At 54.9% G+C, this 14492-nt stretch overlaps 1 protein-coding gene across 2 annotated transcripts; it reads left to right on the top strand.

Annotated features, from left to right (window-relative positions):
* Positions 1-344: 344 nt before the first annotated feature.
* BSG (basigin (Ok blood group)) lies at positions 345-13946 on the top strand. Of its 2 annotated transcripts, XM_086767205.1 has the most exons (9): positions 399-495; positions 4807-5154; positions 6727-6883; positions 8426-8514; positions 9000-9127; positions 9355-9628; positions 11934-11958; positions 12375-12445; positions 12927-13946. In XM_086767205.1, the coding sequence occupies exons 1-8, from the start codon at positions 414-416 to the stop codon at positions 12430-12432; spliced, it is 1161 nt and encodes a 386-aa protein (XP_086623331.1). In that variant the 5' UTR covers positions 399-413; the 3' UTR covers positions 12433-12445; positions 12927-13946. The 2 variants fall into 2 exon arrangements, with proteins under 2 accessions (XP_086623330.1, XP_086623331.1); XM_086767204.1 differs by lacking the exon at positions 4807-5154 and having other exon boundaries at positions 345-495.
* The last annotated feature ends 546 nt before the right edge of the window (positions 13947-14492 follow it).

Here is a 14492-nt window from a genome sequence, read left to right as displayed (position 1 = left end):
GGGGGGCCGTCCGGTGCCAAGGCGGCCGGGACCCCCCCCGGACACCGCGTGCGCGTCCCCAAGCGCTTCCGCCGCTTGGCCCCCGCCGCCCGCCGTCCGCCTGTCCCCGCCGCGCCTCCCCATTGGCTGCCCTGCGGCTGGTGGGCGTGGCCTCGGCGGGACCGGCCCGAACCGGCTCTCCCCGCAGGGGGACGGGAAGGCGGGGGGGGGGGGGAGAAGGGCGCTCTGTCACTCCGCCCCTCTGATTGGCCGCGCCGGCCTGGGTGGGCGGGCCAGCTCTCCGGAGTGGTAGCGCGATTGGCCTTCGGGAGGCCCCGAGGGGGCGCGGCCCGCCCTAGGCCCCGCCCCCGCCTCCGTGACCCGGCGCGGTGCTTATAGCGGGCGGCGCGGTGCGGCGCGCAGCGCGGGCGGAGATGGCGGCGGGCGCGGTGGGGCCACGCGGCTTCCTGGCGCTGCTCCTCCTCGGCGGGCTGGCCGCTGGCGTCGCGGGGACAAGTACGGGACGGCGGGGGGCGGGCTTTAGGCCGCGGGGGGAGGCGGCCGGGGGGCACCGGGGGGGGCCCTGAAGCGGCTGGAGTGGGAATGGGGGGGGGCTGTGATGGAGGGGGGCCGGTTCCGCAGGCGGCTCTCAGTCGGGACCTGGCCGGGCTCAGCGGCGGGGGCTCGGGGGCGCGCAGCCGGGGGTGGCGGGGGGGGGGAAGTGGGGCGGCGGCGCGGGCGCCCTGCGGACCCGCACGTCGCACGGCGGGCGGGGCCGGGCGCGGGGGGGGGGGGGGGGGGGGGGCGGGCGGGGAGCAAACCCGCGCTGCAGCCGGGGGGGGACTGGGCCCGGGGTCCGCCCCGGCCGGGGGCTCTCGCACGTGGCGCAGGCCGGTGCCCTTCAGCCGCGGGGCGGCGGGGGCTCCCGCGGGGCTGGCCCGGTTCTCCCCTGAAATGAGAAAGTTTCCCCCTTCGCAGCCCCTTTCCGAGGCTTACGGCGGGGGGGGGGGGTGGGTAAGAGATCTCCGGGCTGTAAAACCTTAAAGATGTTCACGTGATGCCTAAGTTGATAATCCGCTAATGAGGGAACAATGCCCGCTAACGAGGGGCGGCTGGGAGCTGCGCGCGGCGCCGGGACTTGGCTGGGTCTGGAAAAGCGCGATCCCGAACGAGCCGGGATTTGCCGTGCGCTGTTGCTCTGACGTTTCGGGGTTTTTTTTGATTTGGTTTTTTTTTCCCTCGCTTCTGGAGCTGGCAGCCGAGCCTGGCCCGTCGGCGTGAGCAGGCTGCCTTGGCGAACGCCGGCGCGTTTTGCCTGGAGGACTCCGCGGTCTCTGGTTCGGACCTGGCGCAGAGGTGCTGGTGGTAAAGGCTTCTCCTGATTGCGAGCGCTAGGCTGCCGTTTCTGGCCGTTCAGCGTGTCAACTACTGAAAAAAAAAAAAAATTGCAGCCTGTTTGTGGTACCGGACTTACTTCAGTGTAGGAGAGCCAAAACTCGAGGATTGAAGGTGAAAGAGTGGGAGGATTCTGAAAAATCCAGGGGTAGCGACAGGAGTCGCGTTTCAGTCCCGCGGAAGCGGGAGGGCACGGGAGAGCCCGCCGAACTTCACGCTTGGCGTGGAAGGTGAATTTCATAAACTAAACCTGCAGCTGCTGGTGTCCGCTGCTTCCCGCTCCCTCGCTGGCGGGGGCCTGCCATGAGCAATCTCTCCGAGGGATTGACACGGATGAGGTGTGGAGGAGGCTGTTTCTGTCCTCCGTCCGAAAAGCCTCGGAAGGAAGAGCAGCTCCGCAGGCGTGTGGGTTGTGTAACGCGCGTGCCCTGCCCCGGCTGCGGGGCTCTTGGGCTTGGTGTGCAACGATGCCGATTCTTCAGCGTAGGGGGCTGGGAAGTGAGGGCTTTTACCTCTCAGGAGTGTTTTGATTTGACTTTATGGAGCAGACTGCGTGAGAGGCGGTCGTTTTAAGCTGCCGTGTCTCAGCTTTTGGTAGCTCAGCGTGCAGAACAACTGGCTGGAGCGGAGGTAGGCGTTTGCTTGGACTCCGTGCCCTCGGGAGGAGGTATCCTGACTGAAAGCCTCTGATCTGCTCGCGTACTGCCTGCCTGCTTATGTGAACCTTAAGGGGAGAGCAGATTTTTACAGCTGTTAGTGGAAATGGCAAAAAGCATCAGAGCCTCATATGCCCCCCTTCCAAGGCCAAGAAACAAAGGTCACACCGGGGAGCAGAGCGTGCCCCGCGGGAGGGTGCTGGTTCCAGCCAGGCTGGGCTGCGCTGGGCGCAGACACTGTTTACACCGCGAGGACTCCTCCCTCTGCTCGGGTGGGCGGGGGGGGGAGAGGTTGTTTTTAGTTTGAAGGTGACTCGGGAGAAGGTTATCTGGTCTCGTCTGCCTTCTCCACCGTCCAGCCCGATCAGATACCGCGCTGCGCCCGAGAGAAGCGGCCGGCTCAGTTCTGCGAAGAACAACTTTATTTTTTTTCTCTGAGCTGCTTTCGACTTGCAGCCCATCACCAGTTGGAAAATGTTTGAGTAGCTCCGATCAATCCCAGCCGGTTGATGCTGGCCCTGGGCTTGGCGAGCGCTTTCCCCAGCCCTGAGTGCCCAGGATTTTGCCTGCTCTGCTTTCCTGTTGGGAGGAGAGGAGATATAATCCCGTGTGAATACAAAGGGTGCTTGCTGTTGTTACTGCCCGCCAGAGCTTTTTAGCCTGTCTGAACTGCGTGAAGTGCCCTCTAACTCCGAGCGAATAACCTTGCAGGAGCTTATTTTGTCAGCATACAGTAATCACCTTGTATCTGTAAATAAAACCCTTGATCTTTACTAGCTCCCATTTTAAATCAGGCTCTGGTTAAATGGGACAGGCTTCTACAAGTGCTGCAGTCTGACTTTTCAAAATGAGGTGGTTCGGAGTGTTTAATCACAGGGCTGTGGTGTTTAAAAAAAAAAAAAGCAAACCCGTTTGGCACACAGGTCAGTTCTTCTAGAAGTGAAACTCTGATCAGGAGGTTGCTTACAGCTGATACCCCATACATCTTTTGGGACCCCCATCACCTACAGCTTTTTAAAAATCGGTTCAAGATTATTCTGGTGTCTCCGGTAAAATTCTGTCACCCGGAGTCCCTTGGAAACCTTGAATCCTCTGCAGAAATGTTGCTGAATGGTGCTTTTTTGAATTTAAGCAGCAGTACTGCGGTGGGTGTATGAAACAGGATGGAGTTTTTCAGCTCTTGAGTTACTCAGACCTAATTTTTTCCTTTGAGAAATGTGGAATTGATTTATTTAGGACTCTGAAACTTACCTTGCAGACTTACTTGTATTTTTCTTGAGCTTGGGCAGACTTGGTTTTGTGACACTGATTTATTTCGATGCTCACAAAAAATAGTCATAGCATTTCTTATTACAACATCTTCAGGCATTCAAAAAAAAAAAACAACCACCCTCAAAATTTGCTCCCAAACCCCCCTCCTTTGTGCCTGTAGGTCATGGGACGTGGATGGGGGGTTGTATGTAATGATGAACTTTAAGTGCTTAATAACAGAGTAAATTAACGCTCCTGGAAGCGGCCCTGGTGCGCGGGATGCCCGTGAGCCTGCTGTTGGCACATCCGAAACGCCGTCAGCCTGCGGGAAGGACGTGTCGCAAGCTTAACTAGTTCTTCTTAAGTCTGACTGAGCTTGAGTCACCTAAGTAACCCTGACCCAGGCGTGATGGCTTCTCCTGAGGCGCTGTTGCTGGAGCCGCCCTTCCTGCCCCTTCCAGGCACGGCTCCCCTGGGCCCCGGCCCTGCTCCCGGCCGCCTCGCGGGGACTCCGGCGCTTTGCTCCTGGGGACCGCTGGTGGCCCTGGCCGCGCTGCGCCTGGCTGGTAGCCTGTTGACGTTTGGCAGCTCAGCTTTCCGCAGGCCGGTGGCTCACGGGCTTAACCTTTGGACTGGCTGTTTTCAAAAGCTGAACCCCCAGCCTCTCGCCGCAGGAGCAGTTCGAAAAATACTGTAGTTCTGTCCTGCAGCAGCTTTTCTTGCTCTTAATCTATTTATTACTCATTTAGCTTGGCAAAATTATATTTTCTGAGGTGAAAAGGCTGATTTCACTGTTTGTATGATGAGTGCTACGCGTTTCCTCACCTGGCTGGCAATACCTTGCAGACTACAAGGCCTTCCTTCCCCCAAAACAAGCTGGTATCTTAATTCTGTGCTTAAAATTATCAGCTGGGCATCTTGGTGAGCAGAGCGATGAAACAAGTGCGTAGCAGCGGGGCAGAGGGGGCCAGCGAAGGGTACGGTACTTGTAGCGGTGCGCCGTGTCCTCCGGTCACCGCACAGCTGGGACCTGGCCAGCTCCCAGTTACGAGGCTGGGTAAGAAAATAAAAAGAATTTGATTTTTTTTTTTTTTTGCGAGAAAAATCTGTTGCTGTCTTCGTTGTGAACTGGAGGTGCTTGGAGACCAGGGAAGTGTTGGGCTCCTGATCTGCCCCGATGAGCATCCTGCTGGAATGCCATCCCTCAGGAGTCGGGCGATGCTGTGGCTGCTGCGGGTTTCTTGTTTGGCCAGCGGCAAACGCCGCGTGCTGGTCTGTGCGCTCTGGTTTCGCAGTGGAGTCGCAGGAAGCGTTGTCGGCTGGAGGTGCGGCGGTTCCACGTAACAGCCCTGTCCGAGCTGGGCAGAGTTTGGAGAGCGTGGCGGGGGGACAGGGGGGAGTACCCTGATCTGAAGATTGTGCATGGCCTCTTCTCAATGGCTGAATTTTTTTTTTTTTTTGGCTTGTAGAGGGTGAATTCTTGCTTTGCACTAACACTTTGCACTAATACCTCTTCAACTCGTAGCTGGTTTTATAAAGTCACCGCTGTCTCAAAAGAGACTGACTCAGGACAGCGTCGAGTTGTACTGCGAAGCGATTGGCAATCCTATCCCCGAGATCCAGTGGTGGTTTGAGGGCAACGAGCCAAACGAGACCTATGCTCAGCTCTGGGATGGTGCACGGCAGGACCGTGTCAAAATCAACGCCACCTACAACCTACACTCTACCAGTACCATCCACATCGCAAACCTCACGAGCGACGACTCGGGCATGTACGAGTGCCGCGCTAGCAACGACCCTGACCGCAACCACTTGTCGAAGAGCCCCAAAATCAAGTGGATCCGTTCCCAGGCGAACGTTTTTGTCATCGAACGTGAGTGGCCACGCTGAGGCCTTGGCACTTGCTCGGACACCGGTGTCTTGAGTCTCCTGCCATGCTCACCCCCGCACCTGTGTCCTGTGGCTCCCGAAAGCTCCCCTTACCCTCCCACCCCAGCCGTAGAACCGAGAGACTCCCACCCTCTGTCATCTCCCTCACCACCTGTGACTTCACCCGAAATGGCCCTGCTCAAAAAGGGTTGTGGCTTCCCAACCAAAACACCCTCCGGCAATCCCGCGCCTTTTTCTGGAGCCAAAGACTTGGAACCTACCGCTTATTCCTGAGTGCCTCTGAGTCCTGGTGCTGGCTTGCAGAATTGAGAGCCTTGATTCTGCGGTAGACTCTGCCCTAACCACCACTGACAAACCGGCCCTTCCCTACAGCTCGTACGGCTCCTGCTCCCGTGAACAGCCTTGCTTTGAGCTCGCCCTCTTGCTGGTGATACAAGCTGTGGGGAACAAAACCCGCTTTTGAGTTTCCCGAGATGCAACCGTTTTTGAAATGGCCGTGTTTGTGTGCGACGCTGAGTGTGATGTCGTTGCTTGTCCCGTGGAAGTGGCCAGATTCCCTCTACTTGCCGGGCTGGCGGTCGAGCTCTGGAGCTAACGGGCAGCTGCTTTGGGTGATAGGAACCTGGGCGAGCGTGAGGGGAATTTAACGTCCTGCTAAGGTCTTAGCCAGAGTCCTGAAGCTAGCAGAGTAGCGTAGCGGTCGTTTCAGTATAAACCTACTGGGGAATACAGAATTCCAGGAGAACCTTCTTCCAGTGGAAGTTGGGTAGGAGAAAAAGCAAAACGCCTCTGCAAACATTGTTCCTTCCAAGAGACGGAGACGGGGTGGAGGGGGAGGAACCGCAGTCCCACCAGTGCTGTGTGATGGTGCTGCTAATGGCGGCTAATGGTTTTTTGGGCTGCCTCCTATGAGTAGAAACGCCTGAGTCATCTTACCGTGCAGAATTTGCTGCTGCTCGGCATGTGGAGGCCCAGGACCTTTTGGAGTCGTGGTTCTGTGTGTTCTCCATGAATAAATCCGACTGGAACCTCTTGGGCTGCGTCAGGTGAGGCACTTATTGCTCGCCTGAGGCCTTGTTTGGGGCCCTCACGACACAGGGGCTCGGCTGCCGTCAGTTACGTTACCTGGAGGTGTCCAAATCTCAAATTCTGGTCGCGGCTTGGGCAGCGAGTGCTGTAGTGGCTCGCAAAAGCAGAGCGCCGTACTCTGCCCTTCACAGCGTGACCCTTTCCACTGCTTATTGAGCACTCGGCTCTGCAGGAGCTGCACCCGCTGTGGGGACAGCGGGGACCCAAAAGTACCCAGAGCACGTGGCAGCGATCCCGGGGGTCAGCATCGGTTCTCGCTAGGTGCAGTCAGGCCCTAGCTGCCTGGTTTTTGAGTCTCTCCTGCGCTGGCGTGGTCAGTTCTGGTAGGAAACTTGTTTGCAAAGGTAAGTGAAAGCGATGCTAGAGACAAGGAGCTGTGGGGTTTGCCTTGAAAGGTTCTCGGGCAGGCGTGTGTGACCTCTGCAGTGCCACGTGTTAACAGCCATCAAATTCTTTACGAATGCAGGTCCAGAGATCAAAACTCATGTAAGAGAAGATGCTGGCAAGCTGATCCTGACCTGTAACATGACTGCGCCTTACCCTGCCATCAAGGGTCACGAGTGGATGCGTGGCGACAAGATACTCCAAACAGACCCCGACTCCAGCGCTTTCACCAGTTATACGTGAGTGTTGGGGCCAGGCCAGATAAGAATCTGAACACAGGGGATGCGTTGTTTTTTTTTACCAGAGGCAGTTAACGTTTCCTATCAGCTGAACCCAAAGCTAGGCGCTCGCAGTCTGAAAATACAGGCATTTAAACTTTAGAATGTAAGATGGGCGAAACAAAGTTGTGGTAAGGCCCAACATTTTCTTGTTTATGGGGAGGAGGGGGCAAAAAGGAGGAGGGGGAGGATATGCCACAAATACCCTCTTGGTGAGAGAGAGCTTTGAGGGACCCCTGCTCCCCTGAGGCCGCGTGTGGAGTGAGCGACTCGGTGTAGTTTTCTCTGCCTTTGGGTTTTCTGTACCTGTCTGAAGTCTGGCAGAATGAGCTGGGAACCTGCCTGCAATTTCTGCTCAACGCTGAGAAACCGTTTGCAGAGCAGAAGTGGGAATAGCAGCCGTATTGTAACAGTGCAGTGAGCTTTCCTTTTTGATTACGGTCAGGCCTGGCTGGCACCCACCCAGCGGCTGGAGAGGCATCGCGTCCTTTTGTGTGGCAGTGCCGACGTGCCTGCCTCCCCATAGCAACAGGGAGCTGAACAAGGATTAAAGTATTTATAACCCAGCCTCCCTCGCGTGACCTCAATTCCTTAGCTGAGTGGTTTTTGGAAGTGGGAAGCGCCGCGCGCAGCAGAACTAACAAACGGCCTGTTGTCCTGGTGCAGCCGCAGGACTGAAACTTTGCCTGCCCCTTCCCTCGCGCGGGTATTACTGAGCTGCAGAACGAGGTGTTTGTTGCAGCGCAGCGTAATCCACTAGATCTCATTGCAGCAGCTTTACGAAAAGGAAAATGGGAGAGTTTTCTCCCTACGCTTGGATCGATCCAGAGTAACCCAGCCTGGGTGATTCTTTGCCCCGTGTTTTGGTGGGCTTTTCTGCATGGGAAGAACAGCCTTCCTCCAAATCTGTTGTCCTAAGCTCCTGGGTTGTGCTAGAGGACTCTCTTGCGCTTCAGATCCAGTTGGCTTTGCTCAGTAGAGTGTGATGGGTTTGGTTTGTTTTTTTTTTCATGAGCCTGGGGTCTGTATGGAAGAGGGAAGAGCATGGGAGTTGGCCACTTCTGAAGTGATGGTGTAGTGTTGTCCTGGTGCTTCTGGTTTTCTTCATCTGTACTGGCTAGCAGTCTAGGTCTTCAGTTTTCTCCCTTTGTGGAGGCCCTGACGGCAAGATTGTGTTGTGGTAGGGAGTGAAAGCTGCTGGTTTTCAGGGTTCAGGACACAAGATCGGGAGATCTTGGTGATCGCTGCCTCGATAGACCCGTGTCAGACCTGTGTGTACATGAAGTCCTCCTCTGACATCCTCAGTGTGTGGGGTGAAGGATGGAGAGTTGGGTTGCTGTGGGTACACGATGCAGCGTAAATATCGGCACTGGAATGGGGGAAATGGCCTGTGGAGGAGATTGCTGACCCTTACAGACGTCTGTTTCTGTGAGTCTGGGGTTTGCTTATCTTTGTGGATAAGTCAGTTGTGCTGAATCCTGTCTGACATCCTGTTTTTGGTAGAATCGAGGGGAAGATGGAAGAGCATTCTGGCTTATATGACTGTGTCTACAAAACAAACCCCGTGATAAAAGGAGAAGTCAATATTTCAGGTAACTTCACATGCTTGATTCCGAGTCTGAGGACCAGAGTGGGGAAGCTGTGATCTCCTGAACACTTTGCTTTTGTATCTTTTCAGCTTCTGGAAAAGCTCCGTCTAGCCCTTACTAGTAAGGCTGCAGGACTCTACCTGCGTGCTGCCAGACTTGCTCAATTTTATCAGGCAGCTAAAGTGTCTGCGGGGTCAGCTCTTAGACCTTAAATCAGCCTTCTGCTGCAAGCATGTTCCCACAAGAATAGCGGGAGAGGGATAATACCTGTTGGACAAATCTGAGCCTTTCTTGAAGGAGCTTGATGTGCTTTCCTCTCAAAAAATGCCAAACAGTGGGCAAGTGAGGGGAACAGACTCGCACATTTCTTAAACTGAAGTCAATCTTTATGGGTAACTTTGATTCTGGCTGGGTGGACAGCAGGGAGTACACATCTTCTCCATGTTTTCTCTAATGAGATGTCTGATTTTCTTTTTCACTTGCTGTAGTTTCACCCCAAGTGATGCCGTACAAGAAGTCTGAGCATGGGAATGAGGGCGACACAGGAGTGTTGACCTGCAAGAATCCCTCTTTCCCCCCTGTCAGCTCCTGGTTCTGGTACAAAAATGGTCAAGAGGTAGGTGCTGTGGTTTGGTGCTCTTTCTCCCCTCCTGCCTGCCCTCCTTCCCAGCAAAGAGCTGGAGGACCTCGTCCCTGGAGAATTAGCTGTTTATTTCGGAGTAGCCTCCTCAGTGCCATGGTGAGGAGGATTTCTGTAGTGGTAGAACCTTGCACGGTAAGTGAGCAGCTCCCCTCCTGTCAGCGCTGCCCTGAGAGCTGTCTTCTCTTTCTCCCTCCCTCCAGCCCATCGTCAATGGTTCTGGTCGATACATTATCAAATCCAGCGGCAACAAGACAGAGTTACGCATCCTTAAACTGAACATTGAGGAGGACACAGGTGACTACCACTGCAATGCCTCCAACCCTAAGGGCTTCGGTGGTGCCGTGGTAAACCTGCGTGTACGCAGCCGGCTGGCAGCGCTCTGGCCCTTCCTGGGTATTGTGGCGGAAGTCCTCGTTCTCGTCACCATCATCTTCATCTATGAGAAGAGGAGGAAGCCAGATGAGGTTCTTGATGGTAAGAGACGTCAGGGGTTAAATCTTTTTGATGAGACAAAGTAACTTGTGGGGTGCAGAGTTCCCTTTGTCAGGTGGATGTTAATTTGAGGGCTGCTTCTGGGGCACTTGTAAAACCAGAGGACTCTTCACCAGGCCACTTTAGCCATGAAGGTGTAATTGCACCGTTTCTGGAGCGAGATAAGATTCCCTGCAGGTTAGCCTGACCCTTTGTCTCCCAGTTCCTCTGCACTTTGCCCAAGTGCTTTCACGTGAGTGTCTCCAGGACTGGCTTTTCTTTGGCAGTTACCATCCTGGAGAAGCTGATTTCTGAATAACTAGTGGAGCTCTTCTTGTGCTGCAAAAGCAGGGACCTGTGTCAGTGGCTCCAGAAAGCCAGGATTAGCTTAATTCAGATTCAGTTCGTGGATCTGTTTTGGGTCCTCAGATCCACACATCCTGGCTCTGACTTCCTCAAGGCTGCTATCTGTAATCTGTTCTGGAATTACCAGCTCCGCCCTTTCCATATCAGTAAGGATCTGCATTGTGTTAGCCCAGCCGCCCCTCCCTTATCTGATGCAGTTAACAATGAAGTGTAAATGTTGTATCCTTCCTGCGGGCTGGGTCAGCCCTCTGCTAGGGAACAGCACGTCGGGTAGCACCAGCGGTGCGAGTTGAAGCAGAGGGACTGAAGAAATCTCCCTCCCCTGGCTACAGGGCTTGGGGAATTCTGCTCAGGGCATTTTTACAAGCAGGTGCTCTGTGGTCTGACACTCTTGGCTGGAAGGCAGATGTCTTAATGTTGAAGCTGCATCTTCCAGCAGGAAAAAAAAACCCCTATAGCCTGTGTGGAGTGTTCTGGCTTCTGACGGCATCAGCCTGGTCCAGATGATGTCGAGTGCTGACCTGTCAGAGCTGCAGCAGATGCTTGGACAGATGAAGACAGGGTGTGTGTACTGAGGTGCCCTGCTTCTCCTTGGCCAGAGCTCTTGCGCTCAGGTTCCCGAGTGCTTCTGGGTGAGATTAGTGTCTGTTCAACAGACATGCACAGCTTTACACTTTCCTGGTGTAAAGTAGTTGTCTTTCCCCCCCCAAAAAAAAAAGCTTTGTAGCTTTGCGCCTCTTGAGAGGAGGTAAAGGCATTGCTGGGCCAGCTCAGACAGATGCTTTCCTTGCGTACGTGGTTGTGAACTGGCTGCTCCTGTTACCTGGGATGGGGAGAGTCTGGCTCGTGTATGGCGTGTTGTCCTTGCTGGTGTTATCTTTCCACTCTTCCCTTCTCTGCTGCTGGGTGCCACCTCACATGGTAAGTAGAAGATGATTCCAGCCATGTTTCTGCGTCTGTCCTCTCACCAGCTGTATGCAGATCTTGGTGCCCAAGGTAGTCCCAGCGCTTAGAGTGTGGTCCCCTCACTGGTTTGAGGGGAGCCTGGGCTGGAAGAGATGATGAGGAGCCTTCTGTTGGAAGGTGGCAGATTGCAAGGAGCTGGTGAAAGGCCCCAGGGCTTGGCATGTGTTGGCAAAGATGTTTTCTTAGCTGTGCTTCTCCGTGTAGCAAGAATGTGGTGTGCAGTGTGTTTATTTTGGTTTCACAAAACGTGTGGGAAGGAAGAACACCGTGCTGCTGCTGGTATGCAAAGCCTCCTTCCTGAAACATCCTCCTTGGATTTCCCTTCATTTGCTGTTGAAGTCTGTCGTCAGATTTGGGAGCCACCTGAAGGAGAGCAGCAGGAGCTGGCTCACCGGGTGGATCTGTGGCTCTCTTCCAGTTCAAGTGCTGGAGGTGGGAAGGCTGGCCGGTGTGCTGAGGATGCACAGGGTGCGAATGTTAAACGGACATTACCAGTCAGCAGTGCTGCTTCAGAGGCTGCGCGATGCTTCCCTGTGTGATTCCACTTCTGTGGCCTCCTGGGGTGGTCGCAGTTGTGCCTCAGGGTTGATGAGGTGCCACGCCTGACCTCGGTGGTGGTGGTGGTGACTGGGTTATCCTGGGAGCCAAGCCTGCCCCATGCCAACAGAATCAACTGCGTAATGGGAGCTTATGTCTAAGTTTATGCCTTGTCTAAGCTTAGACAAGAAGCAGCTTAACTCGTGCAGGGGATGGCAGAAATAGCCCCCTGCTCTGCCAGGCCCTGGAAAAACAGGAGTCCTGGGGGCGAGGTGGCATTTTGGGTTCAGTTCTGTGCAGGCAGCAGTATCCAGAGCATCCAGGAACCTGTCTGGAATGCCGGTCCCCAGGGTTTAAAGAGGTGGCAGAGATTACTTCTTGCATGCTTTTTCCTAATGCTATTCCTTCTTTTTCTTTCTGCGCTGTCCTGAATGTGAAGATGATGATGGAGGTTCTGCACCACTGTAAGTACCTTGCTTTTTTTTCTCTTTAGCCAGATTTGTACTGGCAGGTGCCACCCATCCGGGGAATCTGCTCTGAATAGAAAAGCTAGCTCGTGTGGGAGGAACACGCTAGCTTGCTGAGCAGGAGGCTTTCTCCCCATGGTTCATTTAATGTGGCCTGCATACAAACCGCATAGAACTGGGGATGGCACCAGTGTCTCCTGCCTACAAACCACACAGAACTGGGGATGGCACCAGTGTCTCCTGCCTACAAACCACACAGAACTGGGGATGGCACCAGTGTCTCCAGCACCGATGCTCTCCTGATAACTAATCTCTCCTTATCTTGACCGTCTGTTTGGACCTGAATGCCATTAGTGGGTAGGGTGGGGCCTTGTGCTTTTCCTTTCCTCACTGCCCCTTTTCCTCTTTTACAGGAAAAGCAATGCCACAAACCACAAGGACAAGAACGTCCGCCAGAGAAACGCTAACTGAGAGCAGGGGCCAGGTGAGTGCCATTTCCGAGGGCAGAGCTGAGAACGGCTGCTGCGCCAGGCTCATCACAGCAGTGGCCTGGAGGTGCCTGCAGCTGCAAAGGGTTTCTGGAAGAAGCAGAAACATCCATGCAGGCAGAGACTCTCCTGGCCCGACATCCTGCTTGCGGGATCTGGGGAGAGCGAGGGGAAGCGTTGCTGGGAAGCTCAGGCACGGGCCGTTAGAAGCTCGGTAGGAACCCGCCAGAGCTGCAGCGGGGAACAGGCAGGCGAGGGCAGAGGGAGAAGAAAGTGTTGGACTCTGCTGTGGGGCTCTAAAGCATGGGGAAGGTCAGGACTGCTGGATAACTCCTGCTCTGGACTGGAGCGGGAGAGGAGTCCTAGCACACAGCTTTACTGGAGGGCAGCCCTTGTCCTGTACTGCTCCCTCTAGCACCATGCAGCCTTACTGGTACAACTGGGTTATCTGACTGGCTTCTCTTTCTCTCCTGCCAGGTGACCTGCAGATGAAGAACTCCTCTGAACAATTTTGTTTTCTTTTAATTTTTCGGTAAAATAGCACCATGAAATATTCTAGTGTGTCCTTGCGATTAAGTTACTTCACTTTCTAAGGAAACTTAAGTTGTAGAATCTAAAATACACTTTTTTTTAAAAAAAAAAAGAGTTGTGGGAGGGTTTTTCTACCTGTAAATGTAAATCCCTTGTTGCTGGTAGTCTAGATCACTGGCTGTCTCTGTCCTAGGTTTCTTCATGTGGGTACAGAGTGGGTGGGTTGGAGTAAAATTTAAGTCTCGCTCACCTCTGGGAAGAGCAAGGGTGTGTGGAGTAGGTCCGTGCTGAAACGCCCTGCTGCTCCGCTGGACGTGGCTGGCACGGCCCGCGTTCCCAGCGGGTCTGCCGCCCTGCCCTCGTGGTGTGGGTTGAGGAGGAGCTGCTTTGGTGACCGCCTGGAGACAACCCCACCTGGCCGAAGGGTTCAGGGAGGCAGTTCTGTGTCCTTCCCACTGCATCACCCGGAGCAAGGCTGCGCCTTTCCCAAGCGTGGGAGCGCCGCGTGTCCTGTAAGCCCCTCGGCCAGGGCCTCCAGGCACATCCGCTGGTGCGGCTGCTGGGGGGAAACGAGCCAAATCCTCGTTCCTCCGCGTGTGCCACACCACCAGGACCCCTCAGTCGGCTCCTCCGAAGCTGCTTTACTCACCCTCTGCAAACAGACGCCCAGGAGGCAGCGTCGGAGCTGGACACTGGAGAAATGATCACTGTTAACTTATTTCAAGGGTTGTTAGCGTCTCTTCTCAAGCTGCTACTGTGGGGGACAGGGGCAGAGTGAAGAGGGGCTGGGGGGAGGGGGCGGGGGGCAGTTTAACGGCATGTGTTCTTGTGCTTGAGCCATCGTGGTGTTTGTGTGACGTAAGAGCCTGAGAGCAGCCACGTGCTCTAATACCTTTATCGCGGGGTAGCGCTGAACTGTCCCCTCTGTTAACACACTTCACAAATAAAGATGATTCCTTTCTTTTTTTTTTTTTTTTTTTTTTTTTTTTCTCCCCGGCTTCGTTTGGACTCTGGTCTCTCTTCCCTGGACCCTGGGGCTGCCTGACCTGCTGACTCATTTCTGGCTGTAAAACCCAACGCTCACAGCTCAGTGCTGGCTCTGATCACCGAGTATTTGCAGCCCGTGAGGTGTTTGAGCCTTCGTGAAGAGACGGCAGAGCCCGGAGGAGCGCCGCTGGTGGGGCTGTGCTTGCCTGTTTGGGGACAAGTCGCCTCACCCTGCTGCACCGTTCCTCAGCGTCTGGTGGCTGCGGGGTCAAGGATCAGCCGCAGCCCTTGCAGGACGTGCTGCCTGCGTGTCTGGCGTTTCTCTAAGCAGTTGTTTTTCTTCCTGCTCTTCCTCTGGGGGAGAGCTAAGGCATGAAGCCTTTGTGGGGAGAGGACAGAGGATGGAGGCTCTGGGGAGACCTGATAATGGTCTTCCAGTACCTCAGGGGGGCCTACAAGAAAGATGGGGAGAGGCTGTTCAGTAGGGCCTGTTGCGATAGGACGAGGGGTGATGGTTTTAAAATA

The sequence above is a fragment of the Chlamydotis macqueenii genome, chromosome 26 (assembly GCF_036417535.1).
Source record: "Chlamydotis macqueenii isolate bChlMac1 chromosome 26, bChlMac1.mat, whole genome shotgun sequence".
In the NCBI taxonomy this organism is placed as follows: Eukaryota; Metazoa; Chordata; class Aves; order Otidiformes; family Otididae; genus Chlamydotis; species Chlamydotis macqueenii.
This window is presented reverse-complemented; position numbering and strand designations above follow the sequence as displayed.

Coding starts and splice junctions, on each gene's coding strand:
- BSG (XM_086767205.1), top strand. CDS start 414: ATGGCGGCGGGCGCGGTGGGGCCACGCGGCTTCCTGGCGCTGCTCCTC. Junction 496..4,806: donor CGCTGGCGTCGCGGGGACAA/GTACGGGACGGC, acceptor TTCAACTCGTAG/CTGGTTTTATAAAGTCACCG. Junction 9,629..11,933: donor GCCAGATGAGGTTCTTGATG/GTAAGAGACGTC, acceptor CTGAATGTGAAG/ATGATGATGGAGGTTCTGCA.